Source organism: Podarcis liolepis (genome assembly GCF_965112155.1).
Source record: "Podarcis liolepis genome assembly, chromosome: 5".
Lineage (NCBI taxonomy): Eukaryota > Metazoa > Chordata > Lepidosauria > Squamata > Lacertidae > Podarcis > Podarcis liolepis.
The window spans coordinates 69,245,469-69,260,413 of NC_139556.1; the positions used below are offsets into that span (position 1 = coordinate 69,245,469).

The 14,945-nt window shown below is 41.9% G+C and overlaps 1 protein-coding gene across 1 annotated transcript in view; it reads right to left on the reverse strand.

The window, feature by feature from the left end:
* The window catches only part of LOC310708304 (vertebrate ancient opsin-like), a 100,439-nt gene that overhangs the window by 39,879 nt on the left and 45,615 nt on the right, over positions 1 to 14,945 (reverse strand). Inside the window, exon 3 of the mRNA XM_083506537.1 lies at positions 2,500 to 2,733. Coding sequence (XP_083362663.1) covers positions 2,500 to 2,733 — 234 coding nt within the window. The remainder of the gene's footprint in view (positions 1 to 2,499; positions 2,734 to 14,945) is intronic.

A 14,945-nucleotide genomic window follows, 5' to 3' on the forward strand; every position in this document is an offset into this window, starting at 1 on the left:
AAGTTGGTATGATCAAAAGCACAAATTGCATATACAGAGGGTTTGTGCTTTATAGATCTTGACAGGGAGGCAGAAAGTCAGGGGACTTTTTCATATAAAAAACCCCCAATGTTATGTTCCTCAACAGGGCATTTTGTGGAGATATGACAGCTGAGAAGCAATAATAGTGTTAATCTGAATGAACCAGTTCACAACTGAGTAATAAAAAGGATAGTGAATACATATATTTTCTTCTATCTTTCGCTGTCAAAAATACTGTAAACAGCATAATCTGTGAAGTATTTCAGCCATGATTCTTTATCTGTGCCTGGTTCAACATGGAAATGCACTAAATGTGAGTGAACAAGGCTATATTGTGTCCTTAGGCTTATACTATAGATCAGTTTGCACAGAACTGGTGCAGAATTTGGATGTTGAGTCAGATATATTTCACTCCAGAAGTCCACTCCAGAAGCTAGAATTCAGGAGGCTGGATAAGAATGGAAAACAGAAAAAGTGCTTATTGCTTTTATCAAAAAGAGGCTGAGGAGAATCTGTAGATTATCTGTAAACATACAGATTCTACATGAATCTTGCAGATAAGTTGCTGAAAATTCATCTTTGTGTTTTGTGAGTAGAAGGTGAAGGTGAATACATCATATTAAACATAGATGTTCAGACTGGACATTGTTTCTAATATTCAAAGCAATAACATTTATTTGCTTATTAAATTTATATCCCGTTCTTTCCTCCTAAAGGAGCCCAGAGTGGCAAAAAACTTTCCAGAGTGGAAAAAATAAACACACATTTAAATCAACTTTAAAACATCTCAAAAGGAATTCCAACACAGATGCAGAATGGGAAAGTTCTCAGCCTAAAAGAGGAAGGTTTGCAGTGGCTACACTGTCCTGTTTTAATGTATGCCACCTTGAGATCCTTGGAGAAAAAGAGGGCTATAAATTAATTAAATAAAGAAATGCTCATTTAGGGCCAATTCATACTGCTTTGGAGGCTGATTTTGCCTCCTTTCATCTGAAGTGATGAACTATTGATGCCGTGAAGTAGTTGTCATCAGAATAATCTGAATGCTCTGTAACATGAGCTCCTTTTGACAGTTTCATTGTTGGAATGGCTTCCTGCAAATTTACAGAAAGGTAAAGGACCCCTGGATTCCAGTCGAATTTGACAGTTGGGTGCGGCTCTCATCTCTGCTTTCAGGCTGAGGGAGCCGGCATTTGTCTGCAGACAGCATTCCAGGTCATGTTGTCAGCATGACTAAACTGCTTCTGGCACAACAGGAAACTGTGATGGAAACCAGAGCGCACGAAAACACCGTTTACCTTCCTGCCACAGCAGTACCTATTTATCTACTTGCTTTCAAACTGTTAGATTGGCAGGAGCTAGGACAGAGCAACGGGAGCTCACCCCCTTCGCGCGGAATCTTACAATCGGCAAGCCCAAGAGGCTCAGTGGTTTAGACCACAGTGCCACCCACGTCCCATGCAAATTTACAGAGTAACTTGTTGATCAACCAAACTATTCAGCCACTAGAGTGGCATGTGATGAAGCACGCCGTGTTCAAAACATCCAAATATCCACTTGGCATGAAAGCTGATGTTGCACTCATCGTGCTGCTTCTCGTGAGATCAACTTACAAAAACACTGGATGCTCTGAGAGTGTCAGTGCCAAATATTATCTTCTTTTTTTATTAAATAATTTTTATTCATTTTCCAATAAAAATCTTCCAATTATTAACAAACCCAATCAAATTGTATCAAATGACATACAATATTACCAATTATATATTCCAAATTCAAATAATTTCAAAAGGGGGACTCGGACTCCTGGGTTTCAGAGATAATGTCTTTTATTTATTTTCTGCTTTCTTTAGTGCCAAATATTATCTTGACCAAATAAAATCATGGCAACTAGCAGACCAGGTGGTGGTTTTTGCTGTATGCAATCCAAGGAAAGTATATACTCAAGAAAAATGGAAGATTCCCAGAAACATCACTCTCGCCGTTTTACTTCAGTGCTGTATGAAAGTGTCTGAATTATAACTCTCACGTTGTTTTTTGCCCATTAAAACTTACTGGAAGGAAAAGAAGGTCTAACCAACCAACTGAGTTGCTTTCTTTTTAGTACTCCAAAAGTGTCTGCTTCTTTAGTTAGAAAGTTACTGCTCATGTTTGTACAAAGCCTGTCATACATTTTAAAGCCACATCCTTGGCATTTCCCTGGGGAGCTCCTATACCCCCTTGACTACTCACTGTTCCATTTCCTTGTCATGGAGCCACCATATTCTCAGCCGACAAGATAAGTGGGTTGTCAAAGGAGCAGGACTTCATTATGTAATGTTGGATTTTAAAATACTGGGCTAAATTGTCAGACTGTGTCAGTGAGTGCCTCTCCTTCAGACACCATTTGTTATTTGGGAGCGGTTATTTAGAAAACAGTTCCCATTTTTGCCATCTATTGCTATCAACCCTTTCCCTATACCACAGCGAGTTTTTATTTACCTGTTTGTTCAAAAATATGTAGATGACCGGATTGTAGACCGTGCTACTCTTTGCAAGGATGGAAGGAATGATGCTGGCAGAGGCGGTAACTAGGCCGGGCTTCCCAAATGTCGCTATCAGGGCCACGATGCCATAAGGTAGCCAGCAGAGAAGAAAGCAGATGACCATCACAACCACCATGATCAGCACCCGTTGCTCTCTGGTTTGTGCCATCCCTTTGGTGACTCCGCTCACCTGAAATAGAAGAAGCACATTGGATGATGTCCTGCTAGAGCAGAAAGAAAACAGTAATAGACTCATAGAACTGTAGAGTGGGAAGGGACTCCAGGGCTCAGTGGAAGTCCCAGTGAGCCACCTTCACAAAGCCTTGTTGACACTCCTTCACGTTGGTGGCACAGGTACAAACTATCCTTACACATGTACAACTATTTGTTTGGAAGAATGTACCCTGTGCAGCTCAAGTACAGTGGTACCTTGGTTCTCAAATGCCTTGGCACTCAAACACCTTTGTTCCCAAATGCCAAAAACCCAGAGCTGTTCCCGTTTTCAAATGTTTTTTGGAAGCAGAACGTCCAATGCGGCTGTCAGCTATTGTTTCCGGGGCGCCTGCACCAATCACAAGCTATGCCTTGATTTTTGAACAGATTGGAAGTCAAACGGACTTCCGAAATGGATAAAGTTTGGCGCTTTTGTTTTTGCTATATATTTTGCATTTTTGTTTTTGAGGCATTTTTAGTTATTTGTTTTTGTGACTGTGTGGAACCCAGTTAAGCTATTAATTGATTGATTGATTGAGTGAGTGAGTGAGTGAGTGACTGCGGAAATGGATAAAAGCCCCCAACAATCCAAACAATAACTATTATCAGTGCAGGTAAGAATTTTTTTTTTTTTAATCATCTACAATACAGTGGTACCTCGGGTTACAGACGTTTCCGGTTACAGACTCCACTAACCCAGAATAGTACCTCGGGTTAAGAACTTTGCTTCAGGATGAGAACAAAAATTGTGTGGTGGTGGCACAGCAGCAGCAGGAGGCCCCATTAGCTAAAGTGGTACCTCAGGTTAAGAACAGTTTCAGGTTAAGAACGGACCTCCGGAACAAATTAAGTTCTTAACCTGAGGTACCACTGTACTGTCTTATTTATTTTATATTACAGTACATTGATTATTGCTTTCATTTTATGGATCAATGGTCTTGATAGATAGTAAAATAGATCGTAAAATTCATGTTAAATTGTTGTTTTTAAAAGTCCAGAACAAATTAATCCGTTTTGCATTACTTTCTATGGGAAAGTGCGCCTTGGTTTGGAACGCTTTGGTTTTGGAATGGACTTCCGGAATGGATTAAGTTTGAGAACCAAGGAACCACTGTACTGTATTTGTATAAACAGGGGGTTGTTATGGATCCCCAATACCGCACTGATTTTGCTGTTTGCAGCAAAAAGCAAAAGAACTAAAGTAAACACGGTGCTGAAGTAAGCAGAAAGGCTTGAACCTCTCCACCCAACCCAGGACCCTGATGAAAATTCACATTGCCCTCTCCATAGGCATCAGATCCATCATTTTGTAAGTAGGGAGGGGTAATCACTTCTCTTCAGCCAATGTGCATAGATCAGCTAAGGAGCATGAGTGTAGAAGAAGAAGAAGAGAAGAGTTTGATATCCCGCTTTATCACTACCCGAAGGAGTCTCAAAGCGGCTAACATTCTCCTTTCCCTTCCTCCCCCACAACAAACACTCTGTGAGGTGAGTGGGGCTGAGAGACTTCAAAGAAGTATGACTAGCCCAAGGTCACCCAGCAGCTCCATGTGGAGGAGCGGAGTCGCGAACCCGGTTCACCAGATTACGAGTCTCCCGCTCTTAACCACTACACCACACTGTACTTGTGTGTAGTGTGTACAAGTGTCTTGTATATGAGGTGGAGTGGGTGGACTGACCTCACTAGCACTAGTCTGCAGCCCTCAGCAGGTTGGCCAAGAGTGAATGATGCCCTTGGCAGTGGACGCTGATCTTTTAGGGCAAATGGGGCACTGCCCCACCAACCTCAGCCTGTTCCACCTACCTGCTCACCTTGTTGCTTACAATCAGTCATGGGGTGGTTATGGGCTCTGGTTCCACCTACTGTTGGTCTTCCTGCCTTCTGCCCTACCATTCTCAATCATCATCAGCCACCACTGGCCTTTGGGCCAAAAGCAGGATTAGCCACCCCTGATGTGGACATAACAGTGGACAAAAGACTGTGATCTTGTACCATCTGCTATTCCCTGTCATGTCAATTTCCTGCCAACATGGGGGGGGGGAACCAGACTTTGAGGAGCAAAGACCTTGCAAATACATTACAATTCACCCAGTTGGCATTATCACAGCTAAACAGTCCCTAGTAAATATTGGCCTGGATGTTTGAACTCCAGCTGCTCTGAAATTGTGTTTGTTATCTGATCATTAAAAAAAAAAATCAACATGATCCCAGCATACTCTTTCCATCACAATTGGCCCAACAGTGCAAGAGACATTTGAACCGCAGATTAATTTAATAACTCTCATAATTTAAATAAAAGCTTTATTTTCTGTTTTTGTTGTTTTTGTGTGTGTTATAGAGCACAGAGGCCTTGCTGCAACAGTTTTAAAGCTGTGAGCAATTATTAACTCAATTAGGCTGGCTTTCTCTGTCTGGCAGGCCAGAGTATAATTTGCAGCTGCCATTATTTGGAAGTGAGAGTAATTTGTGCCAAATTTTGTCTGAATGTATTTTTCAGCGCTTAGTCAAAGTGTCACAGAGAGCAATTATTGACTCTGCAGGACCAGAATCACACTGGGGACTCCCCCACCCCACCCCACCCCACCCCACCTAAATACTTTTTTTAAAAAATGCACCTCTGTTAGAACACATAAATGCATACATCAGCATATATACTAATAGCAAACTCAGTCTCCAAAGGCATTTCCTCACATAGCCAAAGCAACACGATTCACAAACAAGCATTGGCATGCTTGGGGTTTGCTGAAGAACAACAAAATATTATGGGGGAAAAGATTTTAATGGATGGGGATCCCCCCCCCAAAGTGCAACAAAGACGATGTGTTGTCAGTGGATTTGGGAGAAAAGCAGAAAACCATGGATTGGGGTGTTTGGGGAAAGCTGGATGGCTGGATGGCTAGAACCCTGAACAGGAACACTTTGCACTGCAGCATTTCACACACAAAGTATACATATGATTGTTAGAATTCCTGCTCCGTGATTGCAGTCATGGGATTGTTGTTTTTCACATGATGGTATATGTTTTGACTCCACAAAGTGGGAAGTGACGGAGACAGGATGTTTGTGTTACTGTGTTCCATGGAGTGGGACTATTGTCCTTCATTTTTTCTCTTTGCTGTCTGATGCTAGAGAAAGAGGGAGCCATGTTGCAGTGCTCCATGTGTGTTTATATGTAAATAAAGTAGATTAGCCAAAATGCTGAGTTGCTGGGGTTCTGTTACGCAAACTGTGAACACTCTGTGGATCCCTAAATGTGCTGATGTCTGTTGACATCGGTCGCTGTGATATTCAGGCAGAAGAAAGCTTTTGAAGCTCCCGAACAATCGACCAAGAGGGAGGGAACATGCCAGTCAGGCATGTATCTCTGCCAGGGTCCTACTCGAGTGTAGGACGAGCTGCTGACAATGATACAGTACATCAGAGAAAACCAGAAGGAAGGAGAGGAAACTGGAGGCCATGGGAGATAAGACAGCACGTGAATCTTTCATCTCATGCCATCTTATCTGGCCCTGAAGAGAAGGGGAAAGCAAAACAGTTCCACAAATACCATACAAAACATGTCAGTAATGCCTGAGTCAGTGTGGTGCAATGGGTTAGAGTGCTGGATTATGGCTTGGAAGACCAGAGTTCAAGTTCCCACTCAGCCAGGATGATCACTGAGTAACCTTGGGCCCATCACTGTCTCTCAGCCTACCCCACCTCACAGGGTTATTGTGAGGATAAAATGGGGAGGGGAGAACCATATCCGCCACCTTGAACTCCTTGGAGGAAAAGGTGGCATATACAGTGGTACCTCAGGTTACATACACTTCAGGTTACATACACTTCAGGTTACAGACTCCGCTAACCCAGAAATAGTGCTTCAGGTTAAGAACTTTGCTTCAGGATGAGAACAGAAATCAGGCTCCAGCGGCGCGGCAACAGCAGGAGGCCCCATTAGCTAAAGTGGTGCTTCAGGTTAAGAACAGTTTCAGGTTAAGTACAGACCTCCGGAACGAATTAAGTACTTAACCTGAGGTACCACTGTAAATGTAATAAATATACGGACATGAACACAACTTTTTAATCTCACCCCGACCTAGTACATTTTTAAACAGCTGAAGGCAAGTGCTTTCAAAAATATTGTTGTGCTCCGTTGTGGTTTGGTTTTGTTGCTGAGTTCCCACGGAACAGCTTTGCCATCCACATTCCAGTCTAGTCTGACATGCCTACAAACCCCACAGGTGAAAAACAAGCCCCACAGAATGTTCATATGAATCAGCGTTTACTCATGGTTACAATTTATTTATTTTTATTACATTCATATCCCACTTTTCTTCCAAAAGAACTGCAGTTGGCACACGTGGTTCTTTCCGCACTTCTTCCCTATATCTTATCCTCACAACAATCCTGTGAGGCAAGCCCAAGGTCAACTAATGACTATGTGGGGACCTGAACCCGAGTCTATCAGGTCCTAATCTGACTCTCTTAACCACTACAACATATTGAAACTAGTGGGGCAGCTGTCTTAATCTCATTTTTAACAGAGGTGTATGAAGTGGACGTTATACTGTCTACGTTGGAGACAGTAGGAAAACACTGTAGACCCACAGTCTTGCTTTTAATCTAAAGGTTGTTGCTAATCTGAAGGAGCAAATCCATTACTGAAACAAAAAGGCATTTTTACTTCACTTTTACCATTCTCGGAACAAAAATTAAGGGAACAGTAAAATGTGAAAATCACTTTCTTCCTGAAGAATCAGTTAAAACGTTATTGCCTTCAGGAAGGAAGTTATGGGAACATTCAAGCAAGTTTATAGGGTTTGTTTATTTATCTCATTCGATAGGGCTCACTCTAACTGACTTTGAAATCTCTGATCCCAAAGATACATGGGAAATTATCAGAAAGACTCTCACAGAAAAAAGTGTTCTCACCATGCTTGAGGTTGCAAAGCACAGCACTTGCTCTCCTATCCACTTAAATCTCCCTTTGTGTAGAGATTTCCAAAAGGGATACATGACAAATCTGAAGAAACATGAATCGTGTAGGCTCTTTATGTTGGCCAGATTCAACAAGTTTCCCTCGATGGTAGTGAGAGGAAGATACTTAGCTATCCCAGAATCAGAGCGTCTCTGCAAATGCAGAAAACAGGAACCCGATACTCTAGAGCATATATTCTTTTCCTGTGATTTCGGCAATTATGCCAGAAAACAATTATTTGAGGCCCTAAAATTTAATAGACAGATTTTTACACAACCAACTGTTCAGGACCTGCTGGCGGACAGCGATGATCAAATTACATTAATAGCGGCTGAATTTTTAAGTGCTGTCCATGAAGAAAGAATGGGCCATGATAAAGAGACTTAGTGGTTTTTAATGGTAGGTGATGTTGGTGTCTGTATATGATGTTTGTTTGTTAATGTGTGGTGTGTTATGCCTAATAAAGGATTTTGAATTTGAATTTGAATTTATTTATCTCACCCATGTTCCTTGCAGAAGATCACCTCAAAGCCCACTGCTGCTGGAATTCCCTGCTCCTCCCTCCTTCACAGGGCCATTTTGTGACCAGCTGCCCTGTGGGAAGGATCCTGACGACATTTTAAATGTAGATATTGATATTGTTTGCTGTGATGCCTTTTTAAAATGTAATTCTTTTTTACTTGTAAACAACCTTGGAAGGATTTATATCTGGCTACAAATAATTGTAATGAATAATTACTCCAACTTTGCTTCCAAAGTAGTAAAAAAGAACTGTTGTTTTCAGCTTTTTGAATAATTGAAGACTGCTAACAAATTCATTACATTTTCTAATGAAGCCATTACTTTCTAATGAAGCCCAAACTGGTTTGCTGCTGCAATGGCCCAAATGATTAGAGAAGTTTCTTGAAAAATTTGGCCCGTTGGCCACAAATTTAGGTAATATAATCAGTTTTAACAATGCTAAGAAGGTAGTGATTGTACTGCTTTCACATTAGTGCCAGGCAAACCAAATTTTTCTTTGCTTTTCAGCAAAGGGTAATTTACAACTTCTTGTCCCCAAAAGGGCTTAATTTCCCTTAATTTCCTCCGTTAGGGTTGCTGTCCATATACTGCTTCTTTCAAGGTGGTAACATATGCAATGGGAAGATACTGGTCGTCATACTCAAAGCCCAAACACAGTTGTGTATGGCATTTAGATGGGAGAAAGCCACTGCAAAGTGGTTGGAGGGAGAAAAGAAGGGAATGATCACATAATACAACTGAAAGGAAATAAGGAATAAAAATAATATGGTGTTAATTATGTGATTCCTTCTGCTGAAGGGTGGGGTGGAGAATCTGTTTCATCACTTAAATATTGCAGATAGAGCCCAGAGAGAAGAGAAACCTGATAATATTTTACTAAATAAAATAAAATAAGCAGTGTGTAATTTGAGGAGAAAGGAATGAGAGACTTTGTCTTTCCTAATTCAGGACTTGTACATAGCATGGAGACATCCAGCCAACCATACAAAGGAAAATTTCCTCATAACTACACAACCAATCAGCGCAGGTGCTACCTCAGTAAAGATCATACCACTTTGCCTGGTTACTAAGCACCAACAACACCAAACACCCCTTTGCTAGTTAACTTTAGCTCTAACAGAATGAACCCCTAAAAGGCTAAGTAAATAATCTCTGCTATTGCACTTCCAACAACAGCTTAGTACCACAAGGAGGCAAACCACAGTTTATCAGAAGTAATGTAGAAACAGGGATCCCTCTCCACTTTCCTTCCTAAGTTGCTCGCTGCTTTGTTTAACTTAAGTCAAGGTGAAAGCAGAACATCTCACCAAAGTATACCAACTATAGTGCAGTATAGGTGATGATCAGTTTATAGCTTGCAGGTGGTACACTGCACACCTGAAGAATCCACACACTGGATGCTTGAACTGTTAAATGTGCTTCGAAGAAGGAATGCCTAAACCACACTAAGTAGTATTAACTTGCCTGTGCACAAAAGAGAGTATGTAATTTATTCTTCAGTTCAGTGCTATGTTCAGTACTGGGTGATAGTAAGCAACACAAACACTTCAGCTTTGATGACACATTAGTCAGATCTGATACAGCAAGTCGTCTTACTGCAGTAATAGCAGAGTAAATTACTATTGCCCATTGGGTCAGCTGTCTTGTTCTGGAGTTTTATCTGCTGTATGGTTAAAGGTCAGCCATACGCCCTGGGCAGCTTGACATTTAGGCAGACTTTATGTAGCTTTCCGATATGTGCTTCGGTAAAGCTTGTTTGTGACACGGAACTTTCAGTCACAACAGATTGCAAACCACTACCAACATGGTTAAAGGCAAAACCATTAATCCATAGCAGGTCCGTTGAGTGCATTTCTCCCTCCCTGCCGCTCAGGTCTTACGTAAGGTGCAACTTGTGAGAGAGGCAAAGAGAAAGAGATGATTCAGCCTTAGCATTTTGATGGTGCAGGTGTCAGTCAAAACCCCATATCCCTGCCTGCAGAAGGCAAAGCTAATTGGCATCAGTGGGAACAAGGACCAGAAATTGTATGAGGAATCAGCATTCCATGAAATTGCCATTTGCAAAGCATCACCAGTTTGATAGATCCCAACGTGCAATTCTTAAGTACAGCTGCTATGCCCACCTTTACCACTAGAGAGACGGCACCACAAAGTAGGTAGGAAAAACGATTCATGATGTGAAGTTCCTTCAAGCAGTGTTGGATCTTTTAGGGTTGCCATATGTCCACTTTTTCCAGGACGCGTCCTCTTTTTCATGGGTATGTAAAATGAGAGTCATCATAGTGATCCATAGTTAAAAGTAGAAGTTGGAAAATGTGTCCTCCTTTTTGCGCTTCAAAATATGGCAACCCTAGATATTTTTCTGAGTACTCCACCCCTACAAATTAGATCAGCTCCAAGGCTTTTACCTTTTACTTTACTTAATTTAGCCTGGTTATTGTATGTTTTACATACAATGCATACATCCAATTTGTGTCCAGTTGCACACAGAACTGGTTCCTAATAGGAGTTGCCTAAGACCTGCCTCTTCTTCAAAATATACTTATCTAGCCTTCATTCTTTCTTCATACAACGTGACTGACTTTTGCTGCCAATGAGCAGAACTGTGCTACATGCCTATCAACTAAAAATGCTAACATATTTCTAAAGGACGGTGCTATATAACATGTTCTGCCTCATTTGATTAATCTGTTAAACCAAACCCCTATGACACCCATATCATACAACGGAGGTTCACATATAAAATAGGCCCTACTGTCTAGATGAACCTTAGGCTGCTGCCTACTTGCTTTCACGTAGGTTTGTTCTTGTCCTCCCCTCCGCAGACACAGAACCGATGTCCCTTCTTACTTAATGCTGCTGTTGTACGCACTACAGGATTTTTCTCACATTACCTGGTGTTTGGTGCATTGAGCACAAGTTCAGTTTATCCATAGGTAGCTTTGCAGAACTCAAGTCACAAATTACTTTCCAAATTAAGTTCCCAAGTGGTCTTATCCAACACCTTGCTGTAATTTCCAGTGGAAACGTTTGAGCACTCCAGTGTGCTTCAATTTATTTATTTTTATATACTCAGCAAACACTTAACAGCACTATTAACCATTTTCTGAGAAGAGAGAAACAAGACAACAGGGAACACAAATTTAAGGTTGTGCGTAATTGTTTCTAATCCACGGAGAGCCTAGATTCATTTGAAATGTTCTTTGTTGCCAGTCTATTCTTCTCTCTTCGCTGTTCATGTTAAAGAACCCACACACATAATGCCCCTTCCTGTTTTGTACTCAGCACAGTGTTTGCATTTGTTAAAATAACCTTCCCACAAAATTCTTAAAGCAAGGTTGCCGAAACTTTCCGGAACCCTCCTGTGTCACACTAGGCACAGAAAGTTGAATACAGGACCTTTTTCAACTAGCGGCTCACAAGAAAATCCTATTGAGTAAACTACATAAAACTTTCAAGAGACTTGGAGTGGTTTCTTTGAGCTCTCCTTCAAGTATCTTCAAAAGCCACAAAAAGTGGGAAACACATTGCAGAAACAGAAACTTTTGTATAAGGAAGCTGCTTTTCAGAAAGACAGAACATTGGTCCAGCTTGCTCAGTATTGTCTACTCTGACTGGTAGCAGCCACAACCCAGCATTTCAGACAGGGGGAAATCCCATGCCTACCAGGAATGATGCAGGGTTTTCTGTATGCAAGACAGATCTCTATCACTCAGTTGTTCCCTGGTTTACTCCACCAATTGCACTAATTGCTGGAAACCTTGCCAGATGGGCGGAGTATAAATAACTGATGATGATGATGAAACAAAGGCCCGCCCTGTGGAACACCCTCCCCTCAGGTGTCAAAGAGAGAACCAATTACAGTGGTACCTCAGGTTAAGTACTTAATTCGTTCCGGAGGTCTTAACCTGAAACTGTTCTTAACCTGAAGCACCACTTTAGCTAATGGGGCCTCCTGCTGCCACTGCGCCGCCGGAGCACGATTTCTGTTCTCATCCTGAAGCAAAGTTCTTAACCCGAGGTACTATTTCTGGGTTAGCAGAGTCTGTAACCTGAAGCGTATGTAACCTGAAGCTTATGTAACCCGAGGTACCACTGTATACAACCTTCCATTGGCATCTGAAGGCAGCCCTGTATTGAGAAGCTGATGTATTGTGTTTCTTTTTATATTCTGTTGGAAGCAGCCCAAGTAGCTGGGGCAACCAAGTCAGATGGGTGGAGTAGGTAATAAATAAATTATTATTATTTCACTCTGACACTGTAACTGCTCAGCACACACTCACCCAATACATGAGTGACTGTACAACAGAAATGAAAATGCTCATTCCAAAGATGTTAAGGGATCCACAGTGAGGAAGGGATCAAGGGAGAGGGGAGACCAAATTATGTTATTGTAGAAATGTGGTAACTTTAATGAAATATCAATATCAAATAAAATGTTCAGCATCTTGCAAAGGTATCTGGGAGCAATCTTTCATGAAGCAAATGAGGTGGGATCAAGGAATTATGATGAAGAACGGAGTAGATTGTCCGTTTCTGTTCCCTTTCTCAGCAGCATTTAGAATTGGCAGGCTGCCATTACTTTGTCGATGATTTGACAGGTGTCCAAAACTGGGGCCACCAATCCTCACCAATATTGTAGACTCCAGGCAAAACCCAAGGGAGGCGCAGATGTTTCACAATGGAACCAAAGAGCAATGGCTATTACTATGAGGAGGAAGTTGTGATCAGTACATTGAACTGATAAGATAAAGGGGTGAGTAGAACTTCTTGAATTGGTGATTGTGTGCACCATCAGGTTAACAAAATAAAGGGGGAGATATGGAAAGAATATGTAGTGGGGGGGGGACCTGTTCAAGCTGTTATTCCTTCTGGTAAACTTAGTGGCCATCTGGATTATAAAATGCAGACCATACAGCACTGTGTGAACATTTTACCATACTGTGAGCTGCACACGTTTTAAGGAAATTTGCAGCTAGGTAATGTAAATCAGGGGTGGGGAACCTCTTATCCATTGGCTGAATGTGGACCTCTAGGCCTTTCTGCCTGGCCTTCGAGACTCTTTTCAGGTCAACCCCCTCAATAAACAATATACCTGAAGGAGCGTCTCCACCTCCATCGTTCTGCCCGGACACTGAGGTCCAGCTCCGAGGGCCTTCTGGCGGTTCCCTCCCTGCGAGAAGTGAGGTTACAGGAAACCAGGCAGAGGGCCTTCTCGGTAGTGGCGCCCACCCTGTGGAGTGCCCTTAACCATCCAGGGGTCCTTTACCATTACCCTTTCACCTTTTAGTGCAAGGTCATACTAAATGCCTCAGGCATCTATCAGAGCAAGGTTTTGAAATGTGCCCAAATGATTTGAAGTTACAGTTGTGTTTTGTAATTATGAGTGAGGTGAGTTCACAGTTGCATCTAGTTTGGAGAAAGCAACTCTAGTCACAGCCACTCTTTCGCTTGACCCATATTTTGATCATATTGTGTACCATTTACCGTATTTTTCGCTCTATAACACGCACCAGACCATAACACGCACATAGTTTTTAGAGGAGGAAAATCCGTAGGCATGCCACCCGTAGGCATTCCCTCCATAACACGCACAGACATTTCCCCTTACTTTCTAGGAGGGAAAAAGTGAGTGTTATGGTGCAAAAAATACGGTAATTCCCCTAGGTCTGAGGGCTTGTCTCCTTGTCCCATCTTACCTGCTGAATTCAAACTTATCAGATGCATGAAAAATTTGAAGAGAGATTTTGCTTAACCGAGCTTCAGTTGAGCAGCTAAGACTGGATTTTTGCAAGCCACAGCCATGGGACAACGAAGAAAGCTCTCAGTCTTGGGGGAATTAATTGGTACACAATACTATCAAAATGCAGGTCAAGTAAATGTGTGGATGAACCCCCTGTGATTCAGACTCTGGCCATCAAATTCCTCATTATTTATAAGAAAGGTAGACTAGGGAAATATCACTTTCCAGCACTTTCAGCATAGTAAATTGCTGTTTCTGATACTTTTCTCTGTTCCATTGGACGAATCCACAAAAATAATCATTCTGCTTCTTTGCAGCTTTAGCTTCAGAAATACCTTGCAGCTTCCCCCCAGGCTTAAGTCACCCAGGAAGGTGCTGAAGGTATAATATCCATTCTGTACTCTGTCAAAGGTAGAGTGTTTAGTCAGTTCTTTCATTTTTTTCTCCTGAATCTGTTGTGGCTCAGGTTTTATTTTTTTGTTTGTTAAGTTTCTGCCCTACACTTCCTCCCAAAGGAGTCAAGAAGGGCAAACAACAAAGTAGTAAAACAATACAATTAAAATAAAATAAAAATATGTTTAAAACATTGAGAACATATAAAAACTAATCACATTTAAAAGTCACATATGTGCACAGCTGAAGGTGGTGCAGAAGTATCTTGCATCCATCAAATGACTGGATGAGCAAGTATGTTTTTAAGTCCCAAAGCATCACCTGACTGGGAAGAAAGGGAGTGTTAAGAAATGCCAGGAAGTAGCTTGTAAAGATTGCCTTTGTGAGATAGACGAAAACACTGGCGCCATCTCCAGGGGTCCCTGGCTGCCCGGGCACCCACAAACGTTTTGCTGTGGGTGTCCGGCCTCCGCTCCCTGCCGCCTGCAACTGCCTTACCTCTGACACTGTTGTGGTGACTGGGCCAGGGCCTGTGCCTCTGCCACAGGGTCTTTGTTGGAGTTCTGTGGC